This window comes from Ascidiella aspersa, chromosome 2 (genome assembly GCF_963924565.1).
Source record: "Ascidiella aspersa chromosome 2, kaAscAspe10.2, whole genome shotgun sequence".
NCBI lineage: Eukaryota > Metazoa > Chordata > Ascidiacea > Phlebobranchia > Ascidiidae > Ascidiella > Ascidiella aspersa.
This window is the reverse complement of record NC_139448.1, coordinates 2,944,073-2,959,989: the sequence shown is the minus strand read 5'-3', so window position 1 is coordinate 2,959,989 and position 15,917 is coordinate 2,944,073. Positions and strand designations below refer to the sequence as shown.

The window sequence follows — 15,917 nt, the reverse complement described above, 5'->3', positions numbered from 1 at the left end:
AATAATGAACGGCACAAGAATTTAATGATCAAACTGTCTTTAGGGTCAATTTAGTGCAAATCGGCCTAATAGTACAGCGTCAGGCCAAAGTAATTAGGCGCACCTGGGCCTTAATACCTTTGTTTGTTTATCAATCAAAACGTAACGTATTTACCCGTGACGTTTTATTTCCTGTTAGTAAGCTAATAAATATAGCCTAACCTTAACGCCTACCATTATATTTTACGACTTTTTACTGGGAATATGTGCTACGTTGTTGACCATTGGTGTGTGTAAGACAAGCTTGTATCCTATGACTAATTGCAAGTAACACACCACACGTCATGTGGAATTTGTTTTGGCGTATGACCATAGTGTTGAATGGACCCAGACAATTCATTGTACTTTGTACTCGGCTATAATCAAAACAGTCGGACGTTTTTTTTAGTTGTAGGTTTTTATAATAAAAAAGTTTTGTAGTTGTACCCAGAACAGTTTAATCAATATATTAATATTAAATCACAAATTAAAAAAATATGATTATTTTAAGTTTCAAAGTCTTTCTTGATAAAGATAGGCTTAAAATTGTGTGGTTATACACTGGACTAGACTTACAGTTAGTAAACCTATAATATAGTTTAAATTTTATTTAATTTTTAAAGTTTTCGTGCTTTTTTTATAAATGTAGGTTAATAGTTTTCTAGTAATACTATGAACTAGACTTATAATAAGTCCATCATATTCTTGTTTCATTTTTGTTGTTTTTTAAGTGTTACTTTTTTGTTTAAATATAATTTTGTTTCTTTAAAGTTTTAGGGATTTTTTATAAACAATAGTTAATAGTTTTGTAGTTTTACTTTTTGCACTTGAATGAAATGGGTTCAACAAGGAATGATGTTTTAAAAGTTGGCTTAGATGTTCTATGCTTCCTAATCTGTAAGTTTTTGCTGTAATTGCTCTAATGTGTTTTTATTGATGTTTTTTCACATATTTTGCTGTTAGTATTATTAGTTTTGTTTACATTTACCTAGGTTACCTTAAAATATAGGAATGTTATGAAAATAAAGGAATGTTATGTTCTAAATTTAACCATTTAAAGGTTGCTTTTAGTGGAAATAAGGAAATAATAAACTATTTGCATGAATATATTTAAAACACTATGTCATATTGTAACCCTAACAACAGTGTTTTTAAATAGTAATAATTGCTAAAAGTTGGTGTGCCGAAGTAAGAAAAAATGGGAATGTTATGTTCTAAATTCAATTATTTAATGTTTCCTTTTAGTGATATATTAAACTATTTGTAAATTTATAACATAATTTAATATTGTAAGTTCCTAAAAACAGTGTTCTTATTTAAAATATAATATATTTGCTAAAATTGTATGGTACAGTATAGTCTGGTATTTATAGTATACTTGTTGATTGTTTAAGATATTGAAACAAGGCCTTATTGACTAAAAACTGCATTTTTATGAAAATTACTTTTAAATTTTACAGTTGCTATTCCGCTGTGGGTTTACAATCTTCTAAACGTTGTGCCGTTAACAAGGAATGGATTCTTCTGCAGCGATCTAAGCATCAGATATCCTTACCACAGCAGCACTTTATCTTCGGCAGTTCTATTTGTATCTGGATTTGCTATTTTATTTGCAGCGGTAAGTACTTATAGATAGCTGCCACTATGATGTTGTGTATACTCATAATAATCTTGATTGATTGCTATATTGGTGATATATAATAAAGTTGCACTGTAGATAAACTGTGTTACTTTTTTGAGTTTACATGTTAAAATTCTTGAAAAAAAGTTAAGATTTACAATGCTGTTAGTCTGTCATTTATAATACATAAACAGGAAATAACTACTGGACAAATATAGTTATTAAGCATGGTTGTGGTGTACATGTAACTATATACAAAATTATGTTGTGACTCTCCAAATTCTGCCTACTAAATCAATCGACTAAAGCAGTGTCAAAAAGTACCTAATTTATTGATCTATGGCATGTCCTCATAACCTTCAGGATTGCATAATTTTGACACAGGTAGAGTCAGTAATTTATAGTAAGCTTGGCTATCCTGTGTCACGATAATTTTGTCATGAATGAACTAGCTAGCAATGTTGTAATTTGACGTTATGTTTCAGGTTCTGGTTGTGGAAACGCTTTTATATCGTAGGCAACAACCAGTTCCTTCCAAATCAACATTTCATCCCCTCCTCTGCAATGTTTATAGAGCTATTGGTGAGTGACTTTTTGATTGATCTATGCTATGTTAAAAACACACAAGTTTTTAAAATACCCAAGTTAAAATAAAGTCACTTCTAACCTCTTTAACAAATAGCAGACAGGTATATGTGTAGGTGTTATGAAGCATAATAGTAGGAGGTTTTAGTTGCACGTTGGTAATATCAAAGCCCATACAGAAGTGGGTACCATTTCAAACGTTTCAAATATCTCTTATTACACAGTTTGAAAATGAATAAAAATATATTCAAAACGTTTGTGTTACCTATTTTTATACGGGCTTTGATATTCCCACTACGTACAAGTGTTTAAAACTGCAATCTTGTCGCACGTAAGTTGATATAGGAGTGTTACAAGAAAACAGTTCCCAGTTATTCAACTGTCTGTGTAAGCTGCTGAATAAACAGATTGAGCCGTTGCTGTTCTTTCAAATTATACCTATGTAAATAATTAAATGCAAATAGTGCCGCCTTAAAAACACATTCTCATGCAAAATTACATTGTATTATGCCAGCAATAGGAGGATACCCAAAGAATTGTAATATCCGGCATACCACTCCTTATTTTTCCTTGTATTTAAACAACCTTTTGTGATGGTTTGGGTGTAGCTCAATGTTGTACTATGCTGAGTTATAAAGCGTTATCCAAGACCATGGCCTAAGTTTAGGAGAGGATTTTGTTATATACACAAAAATTCCACCCTGTAGTTTCAAATGTCTGGCATTTTTGCGCTATATCAGCTTTAACCCCCTTTTAAACATGGCATTCGGTCGTTTCGCAAGGAATTCGTTATATCCACAAAAAAACTTCACTCGTATGTTCAAATGTCCGTCTTTTTGCGCTCTAGCACTCTTGCAAACATGCCATTAGGTCGTTTTGTTGTGTACTTACTAGTGTTAGGATCGCCATTGCATACAGCGGTTTACAGGCTTAATGGTGCTGTGCATACTCGGAATGCCTAACTCGTAAAAATCTGACACAGTTTGGCGTTCACCCGGTAAAAGTGAACCGCTTTGCCGCAGTTTGTAAGGCACATTTCTCGCCTCGACCAATTTACCACTTGGATAACGTTGAGAGGTGCACTTAAATACTCGTTTTTCACAACCCAGCGCCAAAATGCGACCTTGATAGGCGTTATTTGACCTTGACGGGCGTTAGTTTTGACCTTGAAAGGCGCTATTTGACCTTACACGACCACTTTAAAGAAGCCTAGGGCCCCGTAGTTTATCTTCGTCAAGACTTTAAACCTTTGTCAGGATAAATTGCAAAAAAGTAGCCGGCCTTTGGCTGTAAGTCTTTTTTTCCAACCAATTTTAACATCACAGCTCCAAAAGCGGTATTTCCGAGCGTTATTTGATCTTCACTGGACTTGTTTGCCCTTAACAGGCGTTATTTAAAGTTTGCAAATCGGTAGCGCCTTATAAGGCCGATTATATACAGTTTAGGATTTTTATCAGGATAACCCATTTGCCAGTTTCCCCGCTAATAAATCTAGCTAGATCCAGTTTTTGCATACCTTAGTGCGCTTTTTTGTACATTCCATACAAAAAGCCTTTAAAGACGTGGTTTCAATGCAAATAAACTGGGCCGATTACTCTTGGCCAGCTACACACTCATGTTATCCGGTGCCCATAAATAACCGGGCGGTTTCGTCATCAGGTTACAGTTCGGACGCGAGTGAAGCGACAATTTCGTGCGGTCGTTAATCGCTTTTCGCGCCTCAAGGCAACTCAATGCTTTGGTAAACCACTTTTCCACGACACAGGAAGGCATTCTTAAAGTTTTAATAAGTAATAAAATTAGTAGAAAAAATACCAATTTTAAATAAGATTTTGGTATGATGTTATAACTTGCTTTTATTCGTATGTTGTCAACGTTTATTTTATAAAAATTCTTCGAGAATAATTAATTATATTTAAAAGGGGGTGATTATATTTGATATCGTTTACTTTTAAATGGTTAAATCTTACATTTCGATGTCTAAGAAATTTTTAAATTCCTTTTGTTTAGAAAAATAGTCTGCGTTTAATCTTTAATATGAGACCACAAATACACACGATAAACCTTATTATTTTACAATGTAATCGTTTTTAGAAAGTATATCTGGTATCGTTTAACCATATCCCTTATGCTTATAATTTTGAAGATTATTATAACAGTCGATGCATATCTACAAACAGCAACATTTCTGTGTTTTGAAATGACATGTTTTTTAGAACAGTCTAATCCGAATTTCAAAAGAAACTTGATTGTGTTTAATATGTTTTCTAATTCATTTATCTGCGAAATAGTGAATACAATAATGACACTTGAAACGATGTTAAGACATTTGGAATAGCTTCCGGGTCCAATCTAACATTGTAGAACGATACAAATGAGTGATATTGGCATTCGTTTAAATTGCTGAAAGTTTTATCGTCACAAATCTGGGTCAAGTATTCGCTTCCCGTCGAAACATGCTGCCAAAGTAGTGTTGCTTGAAAGCTTTAAATGACGGGTATAGCTCCAGCTATACGCCAATCAATCATATTTTTTTGATTTTCTAACTTCAAAAGTTTTATACCTGACACACAAACGGTATTGGTTAAAAGAAATTGTAATATTTTGCGACCCCTTTAAAATACAAAAAAGCTATACGCCAATCAAGCGAGTAAATATTTTTTGCGACACTTTTAAAATACAAAAAAGTCATTATTAAAAAATTATAAAGGTAAAAGTTTATAGGAAAAGAAACAACATAAATTAGAAAGCATTGTCTGGGTATTCCAGAAAAACAATACGTATTATCGACGTCATAATGTTTGGAGGTGAAAGAAATATCAAAGCAAAGAGATATAAAGCAGTATTGTGTATTATTAGCACCGCTTTTTCTTCAGTGGACTTGTTTCTTTCAAGATAGCAGGACTGTAGGTTTTGAAATAAGCAAAATGTTGGTCGCTTTGGTCGCTGGTCAGAATTCTACCACATTTTTGTCAGGGGTTTATATTGCTAACATTATTTAGTTAGCGTTTTGGTTGCGTCAAATATTATTGATATATCTAATGTCCAGTATTTATTTCGTCCTTGCAATTTTAATTTTAAAAACTCGTTTCGTTACCGTAAAAAAAGTGGTAGGATTCTAGACCAGCGCCGAAATATGAAGCAAAGATTGTGGCGTTAGGGCTGAATCAGTGAAAAGGTCTGCCAGTGGCAAGATCCAGCTCTAGTGTTTCCTGTGCAGCTGTGAGCTGGCGTCCTTGGATAGAGCGGGGTCGTTTCCTTACTTCACCAAACATTATCCTTACTCTACTGAGGAGAAACTTTTGGCTGGAACTGTTCGGTCAAGTACTCCTTTTTGAACATGCGCCAAGAACTACTACTTGAAAGCGAAATATAAGGTGTCCTCTTTATTTTGGCCGGCCAAATTTCTCCAGACGGCATACGATGTTATCAGCGGTATTTCTGCGTTTTATTTGATGATCACATAACGATTTTATCTTGCGATCCCCATAGGCTACTTTAAAAGTGTTGTATTGGAAACATTTTGACTCACCCACCCAATTTGTTTATTTATATAGGATCGCTGTGTTCTGATGGTAAATCCGGATAAATGTGGTCATTTTCAAAGCAGAGTGACTTTTGTTTTCTAAGATCGGCTAGTTCATTAAAAAAAGCTCTCTATACAATGTCTTAAAGTGGCCAAGTTACTATTGTCTTGAAAACAATATTGTACCTTACTTAACTAGGCATTGCTTTAGGGACCATGCGAATTTACTGTATGAGAAAACACTGCCGAAGAAGCCCAATGGCTTAGCCCTTCATTGACTTTCACCTTTTAGAAAGTCTTCATTGACTTTCACCTTTTTACCTAAATCGCGTTTGTATACAGAAGTCTCCCGCTAAAAGGCGGTTTGACTTTGATACTGAAATAAAGACTCCTAGAAGCTAACCTCTTATACAAAAATAAGTACTTCTGTATGAACTTTGATATTTAGTCTACGTCTAACTACAACCTTCAGCCATTGTCTTAAGATTTATTCAAAAAGTTCACAAAATACTACTTACTTCTGTATGGGCTTTGATGTTCATTCTACGTCGAACTAAAACATCCATCCATTACGCTCTAAAGCTAACCTGTGTTTTTTACCCCTCCAGGTTACGCAGTTATCGGAGGTTGTGTGAACCAGTTTCTCACTGACATCGGCAAGCAATGCGTTGGCAGACTGAGGCCTCACTTCTACGATTTGTGTCAGCCAAGTGTCGCCTGTACAGCTGACAACCAGTACATCTACATCACAAACTACACGTGCACACGTACCTCTCATCCGCTCATACCACCACACAACTTTCACGAACGAATGCTCGACTCAAGGTAAGCAGGTGTTTTTGACCACCATGTTTGGTCTGCTGTTTGCGCCAATCGTTTAGTCCAGTAGTTCCTAATCTGTGTGTTATTACTCTTAGTTTAACATTAAAAAAGGGCATTGAATTTTCACTGCTAAAAAACAAAAAAAGTTGTTCGTGCATTTTTTTTGTTTTGATGTAAATTATTATGTCATTCTATCGGTGTTTATTCATAATTGGAAAGCAGTTTGCACTTTTGTTTTTGAAAAGGGAAGTTAGAATTAGAAACACAAAAAGTTATTTTCAAAGGCAGCTCTGAAAAAGGTTAAGAATCGGTTACTCCGTGTTTTGCATAGCAGGTTGTTGACTTCTATACTGGAGCATTTATCAGTATAGAAGGAATGTTAAGCGTTAACTAGGTTTTAAGGCGTCTTTTTTTTTGTCTGTATTGCCCTATAATGAACGTACCAAAAAAACTCGATGAAATATTTTCTAAACGCCCGAAAAAATTCAGTTAAATAAAAAAGTCTTTATAAAAAGCGTGATGCCTTATCGAAAGTAAAACGGAACGAAATAAGCTACGATAGCAGATCAGGCTGTTTTTAGAAACGTCCGTACCTTGCGCATCACGTTTATAGCGTGTGATTTTAATGCTTGGTTGGACGTTAAAGTGGCCGTTTCTCCATTCTGGTGTGAATTAGGTTTCGGTGAAATTTGATCCAATGTTGTTCTCGAGTTTGTTGAGTTTGTCCTTCAGTCCAAAACAACAAGTCACGCTAAAATGTTCTCCTCTAAATGCGGAAGCTATTACATAGAAACATGACGTGGCTCGCATATCAATTTTCATTTAACTTGCTACTAAGGATTTCCGATATTTTATTTCCGATATTATAAACAAAAAGTTGCGCGATCCAACCGGATACCAAATAACGTTATCACTATGCTCAAACTAGTAAAATAGATGAATATGTAGCGAAGGATTTTTTCCAGGTTATAAGTAATACGTACGTCTAACTTGGCCAAATACACATAGTTCACAGATTCCCACACATAAATAGCACTCAAAGTTTAAAAACCCGAATAAAACCAGGATCAGACGTTTTTTGAACGAACATTGAGTATAGTCGAAATTTATATTTCTTTAATCTCATTCTGGTTTACTTGGGTTTTTAAGCTTTAGAGTTTTATTGTTAATAGAAACGCGTCAACGGGACAGTGATCGGCAAGCAGAAACCTGCTGCCAATGGTTTTAGATTCCATAAAGATACGTCCTTTATAGCGTTATAATAACGTACGTTCAACTGGGCCAAATACACAGAGTTCAATGACACGCATAAGTAGCAACGCGCTAGTGGAAGTAGGTTAAAAAAATCGGTCTCATGCTTTAGTCTAGAGACGCACCGAGCGCGGCAAATTCGTATGCCTTGTGGCACTTTAACGCGCTAATCTCATTACGTCTGCAGTTTTCGCTTATGCGTGCATCTGCAGTTGACTGGGCGCCGATGTCTCGCGCGAAATGTTTTAGTTATCGCCAAATTTAATCGCTTGGCGAAAAGGGGATTTTTCTGCAAACAGCCCCTGGCTATTTTTAGTACTTGATGTTCAAAGGCGCCAATGTTATTGTGGTGCTATATTTAGGACGCCTATTTAGTTTAATTCGTGTTTTGCTGGTTGCAGATTAATAAATAATGTTAAGCCTTAAACTTGTAAAAGACGATGCTGCATTTTACTTTTTATTTTATATGTTTTTAACTTTTCTTCTTCCTACACAATTGTTCAACTTGGTGACCATTTATTCAAGAGTTGTAAATTTACCACCAACTAAATCCGAATTACAATTTAAAACTCCGTTGTATATCTTTTTTGTACACCTTTTTATTTGAGATCAACTATTTTCGCAAAATTATTTTAGAAGGAAAAGACCAAAAATATCTGGATAACTTTGTATGATTTCAACGCGCATAACATACCCTTCAAAACGAACAGGCCACGGCGAGAATCGAACCCGCGACCTTCGGACTAGTATTGGTTCTTCCGCCTAACTCAGCTTTTAATTGCAAGTGGCGTCACAACGGTGTGTAGTGCGTAATTCCTGTTTCAATCTATAAAAAGGTTTGGCTTCGCACAAGGGCGTTCGGTTATTTCCGAGGTGTTTTAAATATAACCTCTTGATGATGATTGACGAGATTAGCGTTATTAGCATCACGACGCTTTACGCCGAACTTTAAAAGGATGTGCATTGTACCACGTAAGCAATATGGGCCGTGGCGATTAAGATACTTTAGTGCAGCGCTTTTTAATTTTTTTTTTACTTCGTTATGTACAAACGTGGCTATACTCTACTCTAAATTATTATTCAAACTAATTTAGTGGTTCGATAAAAGTCGCTTTTCTAATGCAAACGAAATAGAAAGTGACGTTTCGGCAGCAGATACCAGCTGGCCTCATCAGGGTTAAAAACTAAAAAAGTTGATTTATTGTTATTATTATCCGTAGTATTTTAATTAAATATTAACCCTGATGAGGTCAGCTGGTATCTGCTGCCGAAACGTCGGTTTCTACGATTTTTATCTTTTAATATGTTGCCTCGTGGAGTAAATTCTAATTCAGTGGATTTTAGCTGTTATCAAATATCCTACCCCATTTTTTGTGCACTATATAATTGCCTACCTATAAAAAAAAATGCCAATATATTGGTATATGTATTATATTCTTGTTTTTGTTCTGTCTAGGAAATCCTTCCCCTCTGGTCACGCTTCATTTGCCTTCTTCATGGCCATCTACGTCATAGTGAGTATTGTGACGTATTTTTGTGTGTTTTGATTTAAATTGCCTTCACTGTTTGGCAATTCGCCTGTTCTATGCTGTTACACTAATGCTTAGTTGGGTTGCCGTGATAAAATTTTACTTATCGAAAAAGAACAGTGGTTCTTAACCTTTTTTGTGCCGCGCCCCCATTTGGTAATTGTCGTCAGCCTTGTGTCCCCCTTTGATAGTAAATAGTTATTATAGTGAAAATAATTATCGTAGCGAATAATAGTCTAAACCCTGAGAACTATGAAATTTAGTAGCATTAAAGCTCACAAATTGCCAAATTATGAACCATTTCCTTAGTTACACACCCACGTGTAATTTAGTTGTAAATCATTAGGCAGCTTATAAAAAGCAGAATTACGAAAATCAGGAAAAATGTAATCGCTTTACTTGGCAGATGGCTTTTCGTTTAGAAGTGTCCGGCCTTTTTTAGTAACCAACGTAACCAGTGTGGTGTAGCGTCTGTATTGTCGCAATAGCTTGCATATTATGCACATGTTTCTTGGCTTGTCTTCGTGCACAATCGACAATCGTGCATTTTGCTGGAGAGATGCCGAAAAATGATTCAATCAGGCGAGACCCCAAAATGACACGTTCGTGCCAAGCTTTTGGCGACCAGGTTCTGGTGCTTTGCCTAACTGCACCTGTCTACACTTGAAAAACGTGATTTAGTGTCGTTTTGCGCAAGTGACGGTTAGTTGGCATAGACTGGCTGATGGATGGCACGTAACATTAGCTAAAGCACTGATGTATCATCGACTCGATTTTTTAAGTCTTTTAACTTCTAAAAACCGAAACAATTGCCAATTAGATATATTTAAAAAAATTATTGGTAGCCGTATTTGTATTAATTCGAAATCTGGAAATCATTTGGCGCTGTTTAAACGACAAAATGTATTGAATTCTCGACAAGCTTTCGCACAACCCTACTTCATCAGGTTAAAGTTGAATTTCTACTATAGGCATTCTACTTTGACCTTACGAAGTACGGTTGTGCGAAAGCTTGTTAATATAATTTGACCTTAAACAGTGGCGCCTGATTTTCCATAATATTTTAACATTGATTTTTGTGGGACTAAACATTTACCACCCGGGATGTTCGTTATTTAATTTGTTTGTGTGCTACGTTATTCACGTTCAAAGCATTGAACTTTAAACTTTCAAGATTCCTAGACTACTAAAGCTAAGAGCGTTTGTAAAGTTTCGGTATTATTGTTTTGCAGAAGCATTCCGCATACATTTATGTAACTTTTCAAATGTGCCTCCAGCTGAAAATATTTAGAAACACAGGTCTATATGCTTAATTGTCTAACACCCTTTTTCAGTCGGTTTTACACCACCCGTATTTACCGAGCGCTAAATATGCACGTTTAAAACGTTCATACATCACTGGCCGTATGAGTACACATGAGTACACAAAACACTTGTTATAATCCGAACCTACAGTCACGTTTATGGCGTCATTTCGAATCGTTTCAACGTCATTCGTCGACCTATATAGCTTTGATCTAGGTTTTGTTTTTGTAGCGAAGTCGAACGATGGTAAATAACTACCGGGTGTCGAATGTAGTACAACCTCGTTAGTTGATTGCTGTGTTCCGTTCCCGTATAAATAGCTATAACTTCTTTTTTTGCGAAATTTAGTAGTCCAAGCTGAGTTGTAATACCAAAACACAGAATACACTTGCTGAAACCAACAATTCGTAATCTCAAAAGTTAGTGCCGTTATCAGGTTATAATAATTTTGATAAGAATAAAAATGGTCAACGATTTGTGATCGTTTCTTCGTGGCTTTTTGCGTTAGCTTTTTATCACTTGCAGAATTCAATGATTAAAAAAGTGGAGTATTTAATAAAATAAGAAACAAATGAATTTGGAGCATACAGCTCGGTTGAGTTTGAATAAAAAATATGCGTTTTCCTTCCAATTTGACACATTAAGGGGGTGGGAGGTATTGTTGTTTACAAATGCACCCTTATAATATTTAAAAGCGTCGTCTACGCTCTTATAACTTTTACAAAAAATACCGTGCCGCTAAGATGATTTGTGTACTTTATAAGTCAACATTTAGCTGTATAAGTCAACATTAAGTCCTGCCAATTTTTAATTTGTTTATATACACGTCAACGGAGTAGTGACCGACGTGCAAAAACCTGCTGTCCAAGGTTTCAAAATCTATAAAGTAACTCGTAATTATACATAGGTTTACTTTTTGCAGTAAATAACGAAATGTCGATAATTGTTCGTACATTACGATTGACATCATTTAAAATCCGTCACTTTTGTTCCATTAAGCTGGCTGAAGTCATAAATACGAGAACCGCTCTCCATATGCTCTCCATATGCCAAACGCAGCCTTCCAAAGCAAGATTTCCTTACTTGACAATCTAATCCTCCGCATTGCTGTCCGCTCCTATTGAAATTAAATTTTAAAATCCGACCGTTTTTTGCTCGCGCGTCCTTATATGACGTCATAAACGCACTTGACATCAAAGGGAATTATTTATGCGTCATAAGCAATGCAATTGCCTTGGGCTCTTACTAGAATTGGCGTCTGACAAATTTTCGAAACGCTTTTCGAAATGTCGTCATTCTTGGAATCGTTTGCTGGATATTTTTGACGCGATTTGTAATGTGACTGATTTAATCGCAGTATTCGCACTTGGTAAAGCTTTCTACAACTGTTTGTTGTTGAACTTTTATATAAACTTTGAAACCTGTCGAAAAGTTGTTGACTGAAACTTGGCAAAGGCTATTTAACAACGGTTCAAATGTGCAGAACTGCTAAAAACCGTTGAAAAACAGTCAAAAAACTATTTTTTTAACACCGTTAAAACTTGTAAAACTCTTTTTAAAGGATTTAAATTCAGCACGTTTTTTTACTAGAAAAACCCGAATAAATAAATACAGATCAAAGTTCTTTTTGAGGCTTACCTAGTCTGTAGTCAAAAGCGGTCAAATCAAAACAAATGACAGTAAAATATTTCAAGGTTACGTCGTATTTTAGTATTTAAACCAATGGTTTAAACCTGGGTGCCGCAAAGACGACAATTGAATACAAATCACTATTACGAGAATGCCAATTATGACTGTAATGATATAAGCGAATGTTTAAACTTTAAACCATTGAATAAAAGTTAAAAAAATGTGATCGTTTTACCAATTTAAATGTGACTCTAGTTTACTTTGGTCTATGTACCAATAATTCATACACTAAAATTTAGGGGTCGTGTAAGTTTCGAAAACTGGATGAGGGTTCGCGAGAACAAAAAGGTTGGGCACCACTAATTTAAACAATAAAAAAATAACAACATCATTCTGTTCATTTCCAGGCCTACCTCGAGTTCCGCTTGACTGCGCAGAGAACCCGTCTCGTACGCCACCTTGCGGAAACCGGCATAGCGGCGTGGGCTGTGTGGATTTGCTGCTCCAGAGTGTTCGACTTCAAACACAGGTTCTCGGATGTAGCTGCTGGAATTCTGCTCGGAATCATGGTCGCCTCGGCATCGGTAAGCTTGCATTTGTTTTAACCATTGGGTGGATTGCCACTGAAGCTGTGGTTTTTTAAGTTTTATGGCTTCTTACTACTCCCCCTGGAAATAATAAGCAGATTGCGACACCCCTTACTGGAATATTCCTTAAGTGGTTTACTTTGTTACAAAAAAACGGAACCGGAACAAAGCAATCAACTTCACATATATGTGGAAAAATAGTTCGATTTCTTGTATTCTAATCGTACAGAAACAGTTGTATCGAGAGGCTTGCCAATAGAGCAAAAATCAGGTTCTTATGGTTCCCCAAAATCTCTGGGCACTCTTGAGAATCATAAATGTCACCCTAGTGTGCCGCTACAGCCCGGTTGGGAACCTGCTCTAAAGGGTTTTCAGGGCAGATTTGACTTTATTTTCCCCGGGATAGCTCTTATTTATATAGAGGTTTCTATCTTAGCTGGAGAGTCGTATTAAGTAACTGATTGCAAATAAAGTTTAAGTCTGAAGCGAAAGGTTTTTGTCTTGGCTGAAAGCTAAGTGCTATTTATTTTTTGTTGAAATGAGCAAAAACTTTAATTTTAAGCAAACTGTACTGTCACTGTACTGACTTCGCGTTTTACCCTTTGAGAGATAATCGGGCCGAAGTAGCAAACAGTAGGCACAAAATTCGAAAATACTTTAAATGGTAAAGCGTGATTCGCGTATCTACGATCTTCAAGTTCTGGAGAAGGCACAGGATTTACTTTTATGAGAACTAGTCACGAATAATTGCCACGGAACGGATACACCTTTGTTGATATATAAGCGACCGAGCTATGTCCAGCAATTGTGGCTAGAGCTATGCTGTCCTTTCTTCCGTCTTCTTTAACATTCGTATTTGCACATTGCTCAAATTTAACTAGATTGCGCCTGTAGACTTCGATATCTTGAACCCCTAATTTTGATCTATACGTAAAATAACACTCAACAAAGTGAAAATGTACAGTATAACATGTTGTACCTTGCTTTTTGACATGGATATTATAAGCTTAACCTAATTTCGCCACAAAAATCCTTTAAATGTATCAAATGAAATGAAAATAATATTCTTTTTTTTTTAGTTTTTTTAAATTTACAAAATAAAATCTAAAACGATGTCTTTGCAAAGCAGTGCATTGCATCAACTCGCTAGCTTTAACAAATAGAAGTCAGAAGTTTTTAACAACCAACTTGAATAAGAAAACAATCGTCCGTAAAAATCGGCCAAAATAAGGACCTATGTCACGTTCTTACAGAAAAGAACAATAACTTTCCAAGATGTAGACCAGGGCTACTCAATTGGCGGACCGCGGTCCAAATGCGGACCTTTTTAGTGTTGAATCCCGACCTTAACTGTCTCAGTATTCACTTAGCAATGCGATTTATTTTTTTCTTGGTGAAAAATTGCTGCTGTTCATTGAAAACCGCTTTCTATAGTAACGGATATTACAGAATTGTCAGTTGGGGCGAAGGACATATGCGAATTATACAGTATTACATTTTGTACGACTGTAAATTATTTCGTGGGAGTTATAATGGACCTAAGCAACTTTTAAATTTTTGTAACTGGACCTTTGCTCATAATAGTTGAGTAGCCCTGGCGTAGTCCTTAAACATAAGGTCAAAACGTAGAAATAAGTGGGTGGTGGCAAGCGCTGGTGATTGCCGAGGTATTGGGCCGTTTTACTTTGCACGCACCGGATGTGCCCTGTTAATTAGCTGGTACAACACAACCTTGGCGACTCTCTGCATTGCTTTAAATGGAATCTTGCCCAGATTCCTATTAGTTTGTCGATTGTGCATGTGTAATTGCAAAACTTGATTGCCTTTTCATTGGCTTTGAAGTTCAGTGCAAAAAATCCTTTACATACACCTACAGTAACATAGCTAAGAAGGGTTTTTAAACATTTTACTCTAATGGCGCGCCCTGTTAATTAGTCTCTCCAACACACGACAGCAAATTTTGTGCATTGCTTGCCTAAAACCTTGCCCAGATTCCTATTAGTTTGTCGATTGCTCGCATTTGTAATTGCAAAACCTAATTGCCTTTTCTTTGGATTTGAAGTTCAGTGCAAACATTTATTACTATACCTATAAAGGGAAGAAGCTTTTTTAAAACGTTTCGTTCTTATTTGACCTATATGCCCAACAGCGTAACTCCTGTAGGATTTAACATTTTTTTCAGGTAATCCATCAAAATCAATTACGATTTAGTGACAACTAATTTTAACAACTGGATATATTTCTTTTAACTTTATCATTCGGCAAAACATTGGCATTTGCATTTTTTTTTTAATCTTGGCCCTTTTCATGAATAAATATTAGTACCTAAAAGCTTAAAAATTATGTTTATTTTTTATTTCTTTCGGCGTTTTATTGTAAAGGTTCAGCTATTTTATCCAGCATTGACGAGATTTGCGCAAATTGATGAAAGCAGTAAAGACCTTTATTTTTTGTGGTTAATAAGTGCTTTTAAGGTTCGCTGCCGAAACTTATTTTTGTTCCTTCGCAAGAAACCGATGTGATTAATAATAATTCGTGTTTCGTGTTAAGGCCATGCGACGTTTTGACATTCAAACTGGGTCCCGGTTCAGCAAATGTAAGGCGTCTGGCATTTTCGTGCAAGTTGCAATAATTAGCAGGATATTATTTGGACTGTGGCCATCACTGCAATACACCGACTTACTCTCAGCGACCTTTTACCACAATGTTAATAATGATTGATAATATTTGATGAAATCGCATTTAGCCAGTGTACAAAACGTTTTGGCAATATCCTATGTTATCGTTGGTTTAAATAATCAAGTGAAGATAACATTTACATTTCACCGGTCTCTTTTTGCTTTTTAAAAATATAATCAATAACTGTAAGGTAATAACTAACAACCAATGAGTCAGACAAAATGCAACGAATAAAAGATTATATAAAATGAATTTATAAGGTGTTGAAAGAACACCTTAAACCTCCAAAAGGACCCTAGTAGATCGCTTGCATTGGTAGTTATTTTAAACGATTTGAATTCGTTGTAATTCTTAATCACCTTTTA

At 35.7% G+C, this 15,917-nt stretch overlaps 1 protein-coding gene across 2 annotated transcripts in view; it reads left to right on the top strand.

Moving 5' to 3' along the window:
* Positions 1-813: 813 nt before the first annotated feature.
* Positions 814-15,917, top strand: part of LOC146163141 (phospholipid phosphatase 1-like) — a 43,520-nt gene continuing 28,416 nt past the window's right edge. For both annotated transcript variants that reach the window (XM_083381986.1, XM_083381987.1), the window contains exons 1-6: positions 814-915; positions 1,479-1,636; positions 2,125-2,221; positions 6,359-6,575; positions 9,280-9,337; positions 12,694-12,870. In XM_083381986.1, coding sequence (XP_083238112.1) covers positions 855-915; positions 1,479-1,636; positions 2,125-2,221; positions 6,359-6,575; positions 9,280-9,337; positions 12,694-12,870 — 768 coding nt within the window. In that variant the 5' untranslated portion in view covers positions 814-854. The remainder of the gene's footprint in view (positions 916-1,478; positions 1,637-2,124; positions 2,222-6,358; positions 6,576-9,279; positions 9,338-12,693; positions 12,871-15,917) is intronic.